Source organism: Clarias gariepinus, chromosome 8 (assembly GCF_024256425.1).
Source record: "Clarias gariepinus isolate MV-2021 ecotype Netherlands chromosome 8, CGAR_prim_01v2, whole genome shotgun sequence".
Taxonomy (NCBI): domain Eukaryota; kingdom Metazoa; phylum Chordata; class Actinopteri; order Siluriformes; family Clariidae; genus Clarias; species Clarias gariepinus.
Window position 1 is genome coordinate 9,178,860 of NC_071107.1, and position 17,931 is coordinate 9,196,790.

Sequence of the window (17,931 nt, forward strand, 5' to 3'; positions counted from 1 at the left end):
TACACCCATACACACACTCATTCACACACTACGGGCAATTTGGGAACGCCAATTAGGCTAACCTGCATATCTTTAGACTGTGGGAGGAAACCGGAGTACCCGGAGGAAACCCACCAAGCACGGGGAAAACATGCAAACTCCATGGACACAGAGACGGGAATCGAGCCTGGCCGGGAAGTGCACAGCAATATCTGGAATTCATAATGGTGTTGAAAAAAGAAAAATTTGCAGGGAAAGTGTTAATGCATTTGTTCGTTTATGCAAAGCACTTTTGCTGAACGGTTTTGTGCGATTTTGTGTGTGTAAGTTTGTGTGTGCATGTGTGTGTGTGTGTTTAGGATTATTGGATAGAACAGAAGCTTGCCAAGAGGCTTTAATCATTTTTTTTTTCTGTAAAGATTTGAATTCCCTTGTTTTCTATGACTTACTCTTTTTGAATGTCAAATGTCCCAAACACGTGACGGTGTAGTTTGTATTAGCATTTAAAAAGAGAAAGCAATGTTTACTGACTGTGTTTCTTTCACAGCTCTTACTTAGATGAATAATTTATTACTGTATGGAAGTGCACTGAATTATGGTCTATTAACAGGGTTTCATTTAGATAAATATGCATTAATAGCATTTTATTTTTTACCTGGTATGTTTTTTTAATAATGGATTTTGAGATTCTAGTGTTGAATTATTCTAATGTTTTGTAAAGATGTCTATAACTCAATCTGAGCAGGTTAATGCATCTCAAATGGTTTTAAGATCCCAAGACGATTGTCAGTATCTTGAGAAGTTTTGTATTTGTATTATACAATATGTATTATAGGGTTTATACTTTATAGCCCACAAAAATGTTGCCAAAAAAAGGAAAAAAAAAAAAAAACTTTACTTAGCATGTCCACCATAAAAAGCCAAATGCATGTTTACAAATGTTTTAAGGATTTTAAATGTGCTAATGTGTTTTATAAGGCGAAAGCAAAAAAGAAAAACTAAGGAGTGGAGAAACAAAAAATTATCTGGTTAGAGAATGTCTTTGGACTTAGTTTACTTCCAATAAATTCTCATTTGAATCATTTACAGTACAGTGAGGACTCAAAAATGAGTTAAAATCGTCTTCTGACTGTAAATGATTCGAATGACAATTTTTGGGGAACTAAAGTGAGAAAATGCAAAGATGTGCAAAATGCATTGTATCTTGGGTTGCCACATTTTTCCCACATTTTGTGAGCTGCTAAACTGATCTGAGAGTTACAAGGTAAGGAATGGGGACAAAGCGATATGATGTGATACTTTATGTAATATGATCTTGGTATTTAAACCAGTGAACCAAAAGAGAAAAATAATCAAACAAACAAACAAATATTTATTGTGATTCTTTATATTTTTATGATAATCTTATTTTAACACCAGTTAAATTTTTTCATACTTATGAAAAAACACTTTAAGTACATATTAGTGGTACAGTACAAATCCCTAATTATCTGTTGAATTCTGATTCAGATTTGGCAAATGGACTATACTCATTAAAGTAAACTATGGCTGTGTTCACATTACAAGTGCCTCAAATCGAATCTTTTACTCTTATATGACACAGATCGGATTGTTTAGCTGTGTTTTTTTTTAGATTGGCGCTCATTATATGTGGTCTTAGATGCGTGGTCAAGTGAATCAGATCTGAACTTTTTACCTCTGCACATGTGTTAGGTGTTGATGTCATCAGTCAGCACTGGCATGCAGGGATTTCTGCGCAGTGCTACCAATAGCTGCTGAGGCAGCTAATGCGAGACTTTCTTCCCTTTTCTGAACCTCAACAACAGCCAACTAAGTGCTTTCCATCCTCCCAGGCTGTTTTTTTTTTAGACTCGCATTCATTGTTTGAAATGAATGAGATTGCACAAATATAATTTGTTTTACCCCAGATGGTACGAACAAAGATGTAACAACGTGCGCGTATGTTCCATTTCGGAGGACAGACGTGTGAATGTGAACACACACAGCCTAAGTGAATTTGCGAAAGGTCTGCAGAACAGACATAAATTGTTCTCTATTTCTGTCAAATCCTATGTGCAAATATTGTAAAGAAGCTGGAAGACGATTCTAAAAATAGACCAATTAAATACAGCGGTGGAATGATTTGACCACACACACTTGCTTTGCTTTGCATCCAGCTGTTCTGATTTGAATACATCTTGTCTTTTGGATACTCCAACCTTTCCATCCCCATCAAGTAATTAATCTTAATTTCCATTTAAACCACACTAGAACACCACAATGACTCATGAGTCAACTGCAGTTTACTAATTACATATACCTTTCTGTACACTGCTTCTTTGTTGGAGTCTTTAGACTAATATCATACTTTTTATTCAGTGGAAGTAAAACCATCAGGTATGATCAGTGTTAATATATTGAACCCTCATGCATGTAATAGGCAATTTAGCGTGATGAAGCTAAACTGGATTTGAATGCATTTGTGGACTTACAAAAGACTCCATTCCTCTCCCTCTTCTTCCTCTCCCTTTCCATTTTCTCAGTGAACTAATCCTCTCCAACGTGGATGCTGATGTTTCCGGTAATTGGCAGTGCCACGTGACCAGTTCCCGTGGCAACAGCACCATTGGCATGGAGATTGTGGTATTGGAGACATCTGCACTGTACTGTTCTGCAGAGAGGGTGACCGGCAACAAAGGTGACTTCAGGTGTGCAAAAGGATAAGAAACACCAACGTTTCACTATTCGTAACACACACACACACACAGTATTCAGACATCTATACTTATTTAGCTCCAGATCCGATTTGTCTACAGGGTTAATCAAAAGGCATATGCAGTACACTGGCATTCATAGCAAGCAACAAATCTTCTTGTGGCATCCCAATCCGAATTCTGCATAAACCAGCAAATTACACACGACTCTCATTTTTTATGATCATTAACCATGTCTATGGCTGGCAGGGCACCACTCAGTAGTTAATGAGACGAAGCCGGCCGCCTCGCTCTGGCTGAATGTCTCAGCATTGCTGCTTTTGTTGTGCCCTGTGCTTATATATATATATATATATATATATATATATATATATATATATATATATATATAAAACAAATAAAACCAGGAGACATCTGCGCTATATATATATATATAATTTTTCTTTGCTTTAGTTTCCCCAAACCTTTCATCTAGCTGCATTCTGCTGCCACAGTTTCTGCACAATATGGATGTAAAGAAAAGTCATCTCATTGTTATAGAGAGAAAAAAAAATGACTGCACATTTCTTATGACAAGCAATAACTAAACCAGAAATTATATTTTTATTTGAAAAAAATACCCATTTAGCATTGCAGTGTTTTACACTTTTTTCTCTGAAGCCTAAATTCGAACATTAGTTAATATAATCTTTCTTAACATGCATGGAGAATTCCTTAGAATAATTTTGTAAGATACAACTGGATTTAATACTCTAATTTACTACAAGTTTAAATTTGAAGCAATATTAGCATTATCTTGGCACTAGTGTGATTCAATTACATTCCTCAAGCAAGATTTTACCATAATATTCAGTACATAAAAATGTAGAGTATGTGCGTATACATACACTAATGTCTGTATAGCATAAAGTCTTTATTTAATGGAAACACTTTCTAATGGGAACAGCAGAAATAATTATTTAAACCAACATTTATTAACATTTATTTTGCCCTCTTCAGCATTTCTAAACCAATTGTTACTGATCACATTTATTTCATTACTAGTGCATTTGTTGTTCCCTGATCTGACTCTGCTCTTGTGTCCTACAGGTGGCCTAAAACCCAGGCTGGTTTAATGGCGTTTCTCCCCTGTGCCACAGCCTCCTACAGCTCGCAAGAGAAGAGGGCGTGGCGTAGATGTGATAAGCAAGGCCGGTGGGCAGAGGACGACTACAATCAATGCCCTTACTCCAGCAAGTTCACCCGTGTACTGCATGAACTTACACAGGTGGGCTAAAATGATCAACATTACTTCTTTGTTTGCCTGCTCACGCTGGGAAAAACAACAGTTGTACACAGACTGAATGTATTACATATTATAATTGGCTAGGGCACATGTCGTGTCCTGCTAAGACTGGTCTAAGTGTTCACACGGTCGAAAGATTAAATTTGGCTGGTTTTATTTTCTTGCATATAATGTGATGTGCTATATGCATGCAAGTATTTAGTTAATAGAACTAAAGTGCAGGAAGTGCATGAGGGCACCGGGGTAGCTCAAAATGGAATTTTAATGAAAAAAGCCACAAAAACGTTGACATTTTTAAAAAAAAATTTTTATCTCTTCTTTTCAAAAGACAACCTATCCCAAGCGTGCTGCACACACTGTAGCTGTATGTCAGGTTATCTCCTTCTGCAGTCCATCTTGATAATGTTGTCAGGGTTTCTCTGTTTAAGCAGTGCCCCTCACTCATCGTCTATACTGCTTAATCCCGTATACAGGGTTGTGGGGGGGGCTTGGAGCCTTTGCCAGGGGACTTGGGGCACGTGGTGGTGGGGTATACTCTGGACAGGGTGCCAATCTATTGCAGGTTTATATTGTGGTTTTTGTTCTGGTCTTGTCCGCATCTACAGTATGTAACATAATTTGCCCGTTGCCTAGTTGTGTTCACCTGCTCTGTGTTTAATTTTAATCAGTGCATCTATTGTGTCTTTATACCCTGTTGTGGCCTCATTGGTCTTCAAGATTGGTCCATTTAAAGTTGGGGGAAAGGCCTACTTTATGCACGTGTGTATTGTGAATATCAAAATATACTGGAGGGACCTTTGTCAGCTATTATGTGCCCAAGGATTAATAGAATAGAGCTCGGAATTGCTACCCCGAGTGATTTGATCCCCAAAATATATACATTTTCAAAGACTGAAATGCAAATTTCAGTCGACCACATTCTAGTTTAGCAAAAAACTGAATCCAACATGAGTGAAGAGTTGAGCAGCAAGGAAATTGACTTTCCAGTTTAGAGTCCCTAGTGGATGTGATGCCATAGGTTATTTAAATTGGCTGCTTATGGGGTCATACATTTAAAGTGCATGTAAAACGCCTAGGTAATACACAAGTACAATTGTTTTAAAATTTATTTAAATAGAATTTTGATTCATTCATCTACCCAATCGGTAATTACCCATGTACAGTACAGTAGATGCTGACTCATTCACTAGCGCGTTCTATATACCACCTACCCTATATATATATATGTATTAAATTTACAGTATATTTATATAATATTCTCACTTACAGTGGATAGCTGTCTATTATGTTAGAATACAATTTTTTTTAATAAATAATAAAGTGTGGGTAATTTTCTCCGATAAAGCCACCAATTAACTTCTCTGCATTACAGATCTCTGCTTTTACCAGGAAGCTGCAAATATACAGTAGTAAGCAGATAATTGGACCCAACTGCACCATTGTCCTGCCTAAATCATTGTTCACTCTATCATACAGAGATCATGAGTTTGAATCCTAGTGATGCCACAGACATTTAATATCCAGGAGTGTCAGGGGGCAATAAAGAGTTATTTTATTCCTTTAGCATGTAGGCAACATAACAACATAATCAGACATCATATGCTTCTATAGAAAATTCCAAGGGGATAATTCAGCTGTTGCATTATACAGTAATACAGTTAGTTATTTTCAGTGCAGCTCTTCTGAAGATGTTCAAAAATTAACAATTATGACTTTTTATAATTAAAACAGAAACAAACGCTCTTTGTCAAAATGGTTCAAATACTTGCTAGGAATGTATCCAGACCTTCAACAGCCTTGTCACAGTCTTGTTGCCCTCTTCATCTAAGAAAGCTTCAGCTTTGCAAAGATTACAACCCATGGCGATGTTTAAATAAGTGAGGCTAGTTGTCACATGCATTATATAGCAACTAAGTTAGCTGATGCAATTGCTCTGATTTATGATGCAACAGGCTAGTCAGATGCAGTTTCTCCGTGGGATATACAGTATATGGGTGCTGGTCATGTCAGATTAGGTTGCAATATAAACTCCTACATACAGTATGAAGCAAATAAAATGATTTAGTCAGGAAAAGGGTGCTATGGGTTGAATAATCTGCTGTTTATGCATCTTCCTGGTAGCTGCAGAGATTTGCAATTAAGAATTGCCAATTTGAATTGCCCATGGATGCCTAGATAAATTATTATGTGGGTCAGTATGGAAAACACAAATAAAAAAAGAAAGTAGGGATTTCTAAATTTACTTTGACTTGTATTGCATTGCAGACAGTACAACGGCACATTATTTAATGTGTTCCTCATAATTTTCTTTTTTTTTCTTTTTTTAATAAAACACATTCCAATTTTGGTTCTTGCAACATATAAAAAAAAAAAAAAGCTGGAACAGTAAAGCATTTACCACTTTGTAATGTTGCCATTCCTTTTCCCAACACTTGGGCACAACAACAAATAGGGCACAACAATATTTTAAAGTAATAAAAGAATGTGCCATAAGGAATTTTCTTAGTTACTTTAAATATTGCTGTATTTCCTTAGGAGAGTGGACGTGCATGCACAAGCAGTGATAGTATGTTTAAGGCAAAAATATGTTACAAAAAAGCAGGTTTTTTTACACTGCATGTGATGGAAAATAACAAGCAGCTCTAGAGACAATAAAGCTAAAATATGGATATTCATGCAAAAATTTGCTGGTGAATACTTCCAAAATAAAAGTGTACAGAATGTTTTCACTTGGGATGCTTTTAAAAAAAATGTTACCTTAATGTTATGGCAATGACGTGCCAACCTTTCCTTTGCCCAAAGAGATGACCTTGTACCTCCCCTTGGGACTGTAGATTTCATATGCAGTGACCCTGTATTGCTATGCATCACTATCATTGAGGCTTTTTCGTCTGTAGCGGGGTGTTATCTTATTCTGGAATTCCTGATGTTTTTTTTTTTTTTTTTTACTTCCTGGTTTTGAGCCTAGTTTTCTTTCCTTGTTTCTAATTACGGATTAGCCCTGTTTACTGGCCTGTGTTCTGGCACGCACTATGGACTTGGATTATGATTTTTTTGGATTTACCCCAATAAAGCATATACTTGTTTACACACTTGCATCCTGTCTCTCATTACACATTACAAATAGCTCCACCGGTGAATGTTTCAGGTCACGTAGCCAGTCTGTCGGTTGAAGCACTTTAAATGATATATTCATGTTTCGAAGGAGTCTTTTTGGTCTTTTGTTCATTTGAAGCATTCCATCTTAAATGTTGACACATACTGTATGCATGGAGAACGCTAGACTAGTAACAAGACTTACTAAATATTGTTGATGATATTGATGTAGAGTCCGAATTTTGGCTTTCTTGCACACAATTTTAATGTTATAGCACAAAAAAAATTAAAACTTTTAAAAGGGTTGCATTGTATACTGTATGTTCTGAAACAGGAAATGGGGATACAGTAGAAGAGGTGTATGCTGGTATCGTTAGGCGTTAGATCTTTAGATCGCAAGTGATTTGTCTAATTTAATAAATGATTAAAGCCTCTATAAAGAAATAAACATGAGCCAATTAGGGTGATCTAACATTTGTAAAAATAATCCTTTTCTCATGATGTGAGTTACAGAGATGTCCTCATGTCTTTTCCTCACATACAGATATCAGTAAACACCACCAACGCTCTGCTAATGGCTCAGCAACTCTCCTCCATCACCAGCAATGCAGCGATGTTCGGAGACATGATGGACGTCATCTTTGTCACACATCTTGTCGAGAGAATCACGCGGCTTGTGGATCGCCTCTATGAAGTAAGGGCTTTCCCCAGCCTAGACTACACTATCTAGTCCTTTTAACTCATGCTATTCTGACAATCTAACTTGAGTTTAATTGGACATGTTAAACATACAGTACTAGAAGAGAAAAGGAACTAGTTCATATATTATTCACATTATTTAGGAACTATTCTCAGATATTTTGTTACGTTGGAAAAAACAAGGCTTGAAGCCCCTATTTTAATAGCTTTTGATAACTTTCCCCAGACCCAGGAATTCCACCAAACGCCAATCCCAAAGCCTCACCTTAAAAAAAAAAAAAAGTAAAAAAATTCCATGCACACAGTACAATAAAAAAATTGTAGTGCTTTTTGATTCATGCAGGCAGTTACACACCTGATTTCATATCCAGAAATCTGCACTGCTTACACTAATTAAATTTGTAGCTATAACCTTGTGTGCCTCTGCGTAGTTGGATCAAAAGTCTGCACCCACAAAGGTGCTCTTGTAAGCTCCTTCCAAGCAAACAGCTTTCACACATTATGTAACTGACTGGAGGAAAGCAAATATGCCTTGCTAGAGTATAACTTTACAGCTAATTATGTCATGTACATTATAATGTTACAATCTGGGGTGATGACAAATTGCACCAGAGGCTATTAAGCAAAATTACAAGCCAGTGAGTGGAAACATCTGTTTTTCAGGCTTTTCAAATCTCTCACATTTCTCCAGCACTGAAAAGCCACACTGATTGTTGATGCTTGTTGCTTCTTTTGCTTGGTCCCGCTCATTTCTGGAGGATTTGTTCTTCTATTTTTAAGCTAACACATGTCTCCTCTGATTGAACCCTTGTGTGACTTTTCAATTAACATTCTAAATATTTTTCCTGTGCAGGGATCGACTTTCTTTGTTGGTTACCATTTTCATTTTTAGTTACTAGTGACAAACAGAAAGTTTTAGTGAGAGATATTTGTATTCTATTATTATGATCTATAGGAAAAAAAAAAATTTAAAGACATAATCATGACAACAGTATATACAAACTTCTAAAATTTTTATATTTGTGGAAGCACAGAGTCAGTGTACAGTACAGTACTTGCTTTCGAGATAATAAGTATTTCTACTGTTACAGTACACTGGAAGGTTATTATAGTGTGTTGTTTCTCCTTATAGTTTCCTTTAGTCTTAGAGAGTGATGTAATAAACAGTTTCTCCCTGTTCTCTTACTACTCTCTCATTTGTATGCATTTTTTGGGATGATTAAGGAAAACTAAGAAAAAAATGTGGTTTCTGAAGAAATAGGAGGCAGAGTTTCTATATTCTGTCCATTATATTAAACGTTGGGCAATTAACTATGGCTAGTTTTGCATTTCATTTTGTTTTACATCCCAGATGTAGTTACATTGCAGTTCATCTGACCTGTATAGATGCTTTACAGTTGGTAAACTTTTTGTGCATAAATATGTTTTATGTATTACCCTATGGTAACCCTAACCCTATACAGTCAGTCTCTGTCTTGTTTTTCTCTGACGACCCTCTGAAGATTTTGTCTCTAAGCTAATCTTGAAATCCAACTCTTCATCCTGTCACCTTGATTCTGTTCCTACTTCTTTCCTGAAACTTTGCCACTCTGCCATTTCTGCACCTATTTCTCATTTCATCAATGCATATCTTACCTCTGCTTCATTTCCTCTGCCACTAAAAACTGCTGCAGTTACACCTGCGCTCAAGAAACCCAACCTTGACCACTCAGTTCTATCTAATTATCGTCCCATTTCTAATTTACCTTTCCTATCTAAATTACTGGAAAGTACTGTTGCTGCCCAACTCCAGTCTTTTCTAGTTGATAATAATCTCTTCGACCCTTTTCACTCTGGTTTTTGTCCCCTCCATAGTACTGAAACTGCACTTGTAAAGGTAGTGAATGATCGACTGCTTTCTGGTGATTCTGGCTCCTGTCTATACTACTGCTACTTGATCTCAGCTCTGCCTTCGATATGGTTTCCCATGATTTACTTATTTCCTTGTCTCTCTGGTCTGGGTATCTCTGGTCCTGCTCTCTCTTGGTATTCTTTCTATTCCTCAGATAGTCAATTCCACATTTCTGTTAGGGATTTTCGATTGCCCACCATCCCACTGAAGCGAGGTGTTCCCCAGGGATCTGTTCTTGGTCCACTATTATTCACAATTTACATAATCCCACTCGGTCTGATCCTTCAACGTCATGGTCTTAACTATCACTTTTATGCCAACGACATTCAACTTTATTCTATCTGTACACCTACTCCAACTACCCAAATTGACAAATTTTCTGCTTGTGTGAAGGACATTAGAGATTGGTTTAACTTAAATTTTCTAAAACTTAAAATAGACAAAACTGAGAATTTTCATTGGAACCCCAGCACTCACCAGCAACATTTCCACCAATTTCACCTGTAAGATTGCTGGCTCTCACGTCAAAACATCTACTTCTGTCAAAAACTTTGGAGTAATCTTCGACTCCACACTCTCCTTTTAGTTTCACAATAAATCTGTCACAAAATCTGCATTCTTCCATTTACGTCGTATTGCCCTTCATTAGTACCAAAGATGCTGAAACTGTCATCCATGCATTCGTCTCATCATTTTAATGTAATGCCCTTTTCATTGGTCTACCTGCCAGCTCCATCTCCAGATTACAATATATTCAAAACTCTGCGGCTAGAATACTCACTCATGCCAAACGCTTTGCTCATATAACCCCAATTTTGTACGATCTCCATTGGCTCCCAGTTGCCTACCGTATTAATTTCAAAATTCTTCTCCTTGTTTTTAAATCTTTAAATGGCTTAGCTCCCTCTTATCTTTGCAATTTGCTTGTCCCCTACATCCGCTTGCTCACTACATTCTTCCGATTCTGGATTTTTTGCTGTCCCTTAGTACCACCTCTCTGCAATCGGGGCAGATCATTTAGTGTTATTGCAACCAAACTTGGGAATTCTCTACCACTCTCACTCTGTTCTGTTAATAACATCTCAGTATTTAAATCTTTACTTAAAACTTACTTGTTTTTTGAATGTTACACCTCTGAATCGTTAAACTGACCCCTTTGTTTAATCCACCCGTCCTCTGCATGTCTGTCTCTCTCTTAGGTCTTGTTTTGTATTTCCAGTTTGTTATATTAGATTTTTTGTATATTTTTGTTGTATTGTAATGTTTCTCTACCTTAGTACTTTAATGTCTGTTCGTATTATCTCTTTTTGTTTATATTCATTGTAAAGTGTCCTTGAGCTCTAGAAAGGTGCTATATAAATAAAAATTATTATGATTATTATTTTTATTTCTAAATACCGTATATTAGTACAAGACCAGTTCATGACCATGACAACATAACTGTACAGAACAACATTTTTAATACATACATGCTGTACACATAAGTAAAAAAAAAGTATGATGGCCTCCGAGTGGCGCAGTGATAAAGCGCTCGTCCTATCATCCGGGAAGCGCTGGTTCGAACCCCGGGTGATGCTGTTTTCCTCTCACAGCCAAAGGTCTAGAGAGAGCTGATTGGCCAAGCTCTCTCAGAGGGAAGGGGTAGAGGTACTCGCGCTCCCACATTAATCACGGCTCTTCAGCCAATCAGGGCGTCTGTGAGCTCGCGCATGCGGAAGGAACGGCTAGCGCTTTCCTTCAAGTGTGTTACTCCGCCCCTAACGGAGCGTGAGCGAGCAGTTCTAAAAGATGCGGTCGGCGGACGTCACATGGTTGGGAGGAAACACAGGATAGTCTTCGCCCTCTTGACTGAGTGGTAGTAGTAGCCTTAATGTGGGAGCTCCTTAGTAACAGGGAGGAACTGGCTACGACTAATATTGGGGAGAAAAACAAAACAAAAAAAAAGTATGATAATTACAGTAAATTGCGAGTAACGCGGTTTTTAAGTATTCCGCAAGATGAGCAAAGCTTTTTAATCAATTTTGATTTGGAAAACGAACAAGTCTTGGTTTACAAGTACCGAATATCATGTATCACGCATGCGCTTCTTGTTTTGATGGCGAGTGTCACGTGATCACAACTGAGCCCACGTTTTTTCTCTCTCTTGTGAATAATCGTCTCCCCTGCTGGGTCTTAGTGCTCGTCTCTTAATGGTATCATCATGTCCATGCACGTGTGTACTGTTTACTATAACACTGTGACTACATGCGTGTGTGTAAAACCTATTTTATTTTGTGTTTGAAAGCGCGTGTGAACAGCGTGCGTGTACTGTTTTTGTTATACTGTATTTTTATATATTTTTTCCCTCTCTGTTGTTATGTGTGTGCGTTCTGTGTACGCGCGTAATTTGACACCGTGCTGATTCACACACTCTCTTTCTCTCTCTCGCCTTTAGTGTGTGTCTGTGTGTTTAAGTGTGTGTGAAGCACCAGCTTTCTGCTTCACATATAACACACACACTCCACAGTGCAAGAGAGTAAAATACACATGCACACTCAGCGCCAACGCGCATAAACGAAAACACTTACCTGTCTGGATTTTTTATTTTATTTTTTTTTTAGGTAAAGTGCAGGTTACTCTGTTTTAATTTTTTTTTTTTATATTTTGTGTTAATTATTTTTATGCATTAATTTGTTTGGGCTGTGGAACAAATAATATGAATTCCCATTATTTCCTATGGGAAAATTCGCTTTGATTTATGAGTGTTTTGGAATACAAGCCTGCTTCTGGAACAAATTATGCTTGTAATCCAAGGTCCCACTGTGTATTAAATTCTAGCATGCCAAAGTATACTTAAGTGTACTTGCTTCAGACTAATGGCTATTATACTTTAAGTTTGCTATTTTAAAACAACAAATTTTAACTAGGTGTATTTAAGTTGTAATGAAATTGTACAAAAGCACAATTTTAAGTGTATTAAGTATACTTTAAGTATACTTAGTACACTTAAAATATATGGCACTACTAATGTACATACCTGACAGTAATTAATGTAATTTAAGTATATATTTTAATGTATTATAAGTACATTACAGCAATTTTTACTGTATTACAAATGCATGTTAAATATACTATGAGTATATTCTTGTTGCAGCAGTAGCATGCTGTTATACTTCCGGCCAATTCCAAGTACCAAAAAAGTAAAGTTTGTGTTTAATACAAAATATACTTTATTATTTAATATAGTACACTCAGTCTTCTATAATACTGTATTGCAAATGTTTTACCATTACACTAAAGGTGTTTAGGATAATTTACAAATGCTAAATGCTAATGCATTTTCTACACTGTAACATGTTTTTAAAACACATTACATCAGTAATTATTAGGCAGATTTTTATTCATGAGTTCAACAGATTTAATTTGCACAAAAAAAAAAACAGTTCTATAGTTTATTCGTGTTTAACAAAACGTCAGGTTGTCTTACACTTCCAGCCGTGAATTCAAACTAGAAGTGGAGAACTGGGGAGCCAATCTAGTCTCTAATTCTGATTCCGTTTCTAGTCTCTGGTTGGCTGGAATAGTTGGAGACTGCAGAGTTCTAACGCTGCTGCAGTTTGTGCAAGTGTAGCTTTAAGATAGTGAGCGCACAGAAGAGAGACAGTTCAAATACATAAATTATTTTGAACTCGCAAAAGGGATTTTTAGCGCCAATAACTAGTTTGAGAGCCCGCGCTACAGAGAGAGAGAGATTCAGTGTGCAAAAACGAGTCTGAAACGCAGGGCAGGAGAGAGTAGTGCACTTAAATATAAGTGCACTACTTATAGTAGTAGTAGTTAAATATTAGCATTAATAAGTACAGTACATATGAATAAGTACATTTAAATTTAACTAAAAATATACTGAGACTATCGTATATTAAAATTTGTTTTCTAATGTATACTTTCTGTACATTTATACAATGATTATTTACAGCAGATTTTTAAAAAATATACCAAAAATAAACTGAAGAACAAAGTTTAAATAAGTATCCTTTGGAATTTAGACCAACTTTTCACTTAAAGTATACTTTCCTATAATATATTCTCGGAAAGTGTACTATAATACATTTATTTTAAAGTTTAATTCCAAAACTTTGTTAAAAGCATGATGTTAGTATACTTTTCATATAATAACTGATGGTGCAACTTTTTTTTTGTATATTTGCAATGTACTATCGAAGATTTCTATATATTTGTAATACACTAAAGTGTATTTTTTTCACTGGGGCATACAATTGTGAAACCTAGAATGCCACCTATGAGTAATGATATCAGAATTGCTTTAAATCCACAGAGAAGGGAGTTTTTTTTTCCTTAACAAAGCTGAGTATAAACATGTTCAATCACTGAAAAGTGTCCTTTGTTATCAAAGATTCTAGTGATTTCATGCTTTGTAGTGTGTACCTTCAGATGCTTCATTCAGCAAATTTTAAAAGCTTTCCAATGTGTGGTTCACTTTACTAATGAAACCTGAGCTGTTACTGAAAGTTTAAACATTTTGAACATCAGCCCTCTAAGAAAATAATTTTAAATTTCTCTGACACTGCCTACACTATATCTATCCATCCATTCTTCTAGGAAAGTCTGTAGTCCAACTAGGAACCATGGAGGACAATGGTGACTTGGTGATGTCGAGTACTTAATGGGCATGCTTACTATGAAATCTAGACACGCCTTTCTGGGAATAGCAGAAGAAGAAGGTCATAGTAATTGCCTGACATCCGCACCCCATTCAGAGGGCCTTAAAATCTACACTTAGCCACCAATGCCCTTGGAGCAAACCAGAGTGCCTGGAGGAAATCCACTAAGCACGGGGAGAACATGCAAACTGAATCAAACCTGGACCATGGAGGTGCAAGGCAACAGTGCTTACCACTAAGCCACCATGTTGCCCTACACTATATGGATCATGTGAATTTCCTTATACACCTTAGAGTATTAATTTTTATAGAAAGAGGAACTTTTCACCTTGGTTTCAGTACTGAAGCATTGCACCCTAGGCTGGGAGCTCCTTTGACATCTGCTTCAAAAATTTATAGCTTCTGTGCAATTTACTACATGTTATTAACTCATGTGTTCTCCTGTATGCTTGTGCTGTTTTAAGTAGGTCAAAAGTAGCATATGGCAGGATTCCAAAGAAGAGATGTCTGGTTTCCTGGAGGAAACCGTAGGGATGCGGCTGTCTGAAACAGTTTAGAAACTTTGGGAAGGGAAGTTTAGGGAGAGTAGGGAAGTTTACTTTAGGCACATAAAAAAAAAGTTTTTACCTTGCACAGTGCTACTACAGCTTAAGGGGAGAATCTTTAACTGAAGCTGTAGTAGCATTGTGCAAAGTAAGAACTTTTTCCTTGTGTGCCCAAAGTAAACATGCCTACAGCTAGCTCATACAGTACTGTATATGTAATCACGGTAACATATTGACTTACATATGCTTACAGCCCTGGAGAAATGTGTTTGTGTATATTATAGCCATGTGGTATTAGTTATTAAACAGATCTGCAAACATACCAGAAGGTATTTGCTTTGCTGGTGTTTCTGTTTTCATATGTGTTAGTTGGAACATGAAGTGCTGTATCTTAATGTAGGTCTCTTATCAATTTTTTTTTAACTCAAAATAAACAGCAGTTCCTGCTTTTTTATATATGCATATCCTTTATTTATTTATAACAAAAAAATTTCTGAATGACCAGGCCTATCAGTGGATTTGTTTCTTGCCTGACGGGTATATTGCAGGAAAGAATGGGTCAGGGAGCATAAGGAATGTTTTTTACATGAATTGGCCAGCACTTTAAAGTCTTTGGGGTTTGACTCTCCTATCCTCAATACAAGATCTTGCAAGGTATAAATATAACTAACCTACAGTAAAAAACTAACAGTTAACTAACATAAATAACTGTTATGATGTTGCATAAGGTGGTTAAAACAATGCCATAGTGAGAGCACGCCATAATCGAAGCTAAAGACAGTCCAGAGAAATATTTGAGTGTTCGACAAAATTTTTTTGGCCTGTGCATTTGTTTAGAGTGAGTGTGATCATGATGAGCAGCCTCTGTTTTACTTGTAATATTAGTGAGTTGTTGAGACTATTGATCACAATAGGATCATTTGATTATTGCTGGATGATTTATAGCACCTGAGTTCTAGTTAAAGAATATCTGACAGGTAGACTGATGGAACCTGGCTTACTGGAATAGTTTATCAAATCCAACACTTATTGTAGTCTTCTGTCTCTGTCAGTCAGCTAGTTCATTTTGAGTTAAACTTGCTATAAACTTTGGTAGATTTTGGCAAGCAAACTCGACATAGAGAAATAATCTGACAGACAGTGTGCGGTTAGGGGGTTGTGTGTTTATTCACAGGAATATTCAAAGCATCAGGTTCTCACAACCCACATGTAGATTGTTCACCTGAATTGTGCATTTTTTAAATAACTTGACTTTATTAAGTGATATGATGCAGAAAGCAGGCGCATTAAAAGATACATAATGATGCAAGTTTACATATTAATATAGATTAGGCATTTCAGATTGAACAGATAATGTGTTTTAAACCAATACAGACATGATCAGTAGGTGGAATATATAAATTAGCCGTAACTTTAAAACCAATTACATTAAAATCAACTAGGTTTTAGGTTCCCCCTTGCCAGTAGGGTGGCTTTGGCCCCTCCAGGCGTGGCTGCATAGAACCTCTAAGGCTGTGCATGGGTGTTTGGGACAAGGCATTTACTCTGGATCTTTTGGGCATTGTGGGGTTAGGCTTGTTTGTCCGGCATGTCCCACTGATGCTCGAGTGGCTTGGGATCTGAGAACCTTTTGCTTGATAAGCTCTGTGCTCAACAGACTGTGATGCATTGGGTGTTCTTATACCTTTCTATCATTGCCTGTTTTTACTTTTTTCTGACGTTTGTGCTAAATTAGCTTTTCTGTGGGATCAGGCCGAACAGGCTGACCTTTGATCAATGAGGTTGTAGATAAGACTTGGGTGCCCATGATCCTGTTACCCGTTTACTGGTAGGTAATTGATAATCAGTAGTACTCAGTTCACCTGGTGTTAATGCTGTTATGGTTAATTTGTTTGGTGGTGTTGTTTTTAGAAAACTTGCTAACTTCATATATATATATATATATATATATATATATATATATATATATATACTGTATATACACACAGTATACACAGTGGTGTGAAAAAGTGTTTTTCACACTTTAATGATTCAGATCATCATACAAATTTAAATATTAGTCAAAGAGAATATATTGCCGCATGGCTCTTGGGGAAATTTGGGTTGGCCAGCCACTCCTGGGAAGTTTATCCACTGTTTCATTTTTCTTATTTGTTTTTAAATTTCTTTGGATTATCATGGCAGGATAAAGCAGTATAGAAGGTGAGTGAGTGAGTGGATCATGATGTCTAGCTTTTAAAGGATCATCTGGTCTACTTCGCTTAGTCAGGCAGGTCCTATTTAATAATTCCTTGATTGCGAACAGGTGTGGCAGTAATCAGGCCTGGCTGTGGCTAGAGAAATTGAACTCAGATGAGATAAACCAGAGTTAAGTTATGTTTGAACAGAGGGGAGCTCAAGCACTTTTTCACACGGGGCTATGTAATTTACTTGTGTTATTTTTGTCTAATATTTAAATTAGTTTGATGATCTGAAACATTAAACTGTCACAAACATGCAAAAAAAAAAAAAAAAAGAAACCAGTAAGGGGGGGGGGGGGGGACTTTTTTTTACATGCAGCTTTAAAGGACAGCTTGCCAAAGCTCAGGGGAAGGTTTTTCTTGCTCGCTGTCTAATAGAGTCTTATAGTTTTGACAAGCATTTTCTCTCTTTTTTTTTACTCTACATGAGCACAAGCGTAAAATGTGAAGTAAATCTGATCGAACATTAAATGAATATTGTTGTCTCACTTACTCAGTCACATTGGATGGATAATAGTAAGCTTGCCAGGAAGTTCCTGCAATAAAGTATAATCTCTAAATGAAAAATTATTTTAACATATATACATAAGGTGAAGTTTTTTAAATATGTTTTTAATATACACCGCACCAACTTGTTTAAAAGTATGATTCATCAGATATAAAAAGAGATATTAATATTATATATATATATATATAGATAGATAGATAGATAGATAGATAGATAGATAGATAATAGCATTAATTTATTGTCCTACAGTATAAGAGCATTCTTCTATGTGTTGGATGCAGGGGACCAATTACAAATGAAAAAAAAAAAAAAG

The 17,931-nt window shown here is 36.4% G+C and overlaps 1 protein-coding gene across 1 annotated transcript in view; it reads left to right on the top strand.

The window, feature by feature from the left end:
- Positions 1–17,931, top strand: part of LOC128529092 (adhesion G protein-coupled receptor A1) — a 225,257-nt gene that overhangs the window by 82,778 nt on the left and 124,548 nt on the right. Inside the window, exons 8-10 of the mRNA XM_053502426.1 lie at positions 2,523–2,687; positions 3,783–3,960; positions 7,619–7,768. Of these exons, the coding sequence (XP_053358401.1) occupies positions 2,523–2,687; positions 3,783–3,960; positions 7,619–7,768 (493 nt within the window). The remainder of the gene's footprint in view (positions 1–2,522; positions 2,688–3,782; positions 3,961–7,618; positions 7,769–17,931) is intronic.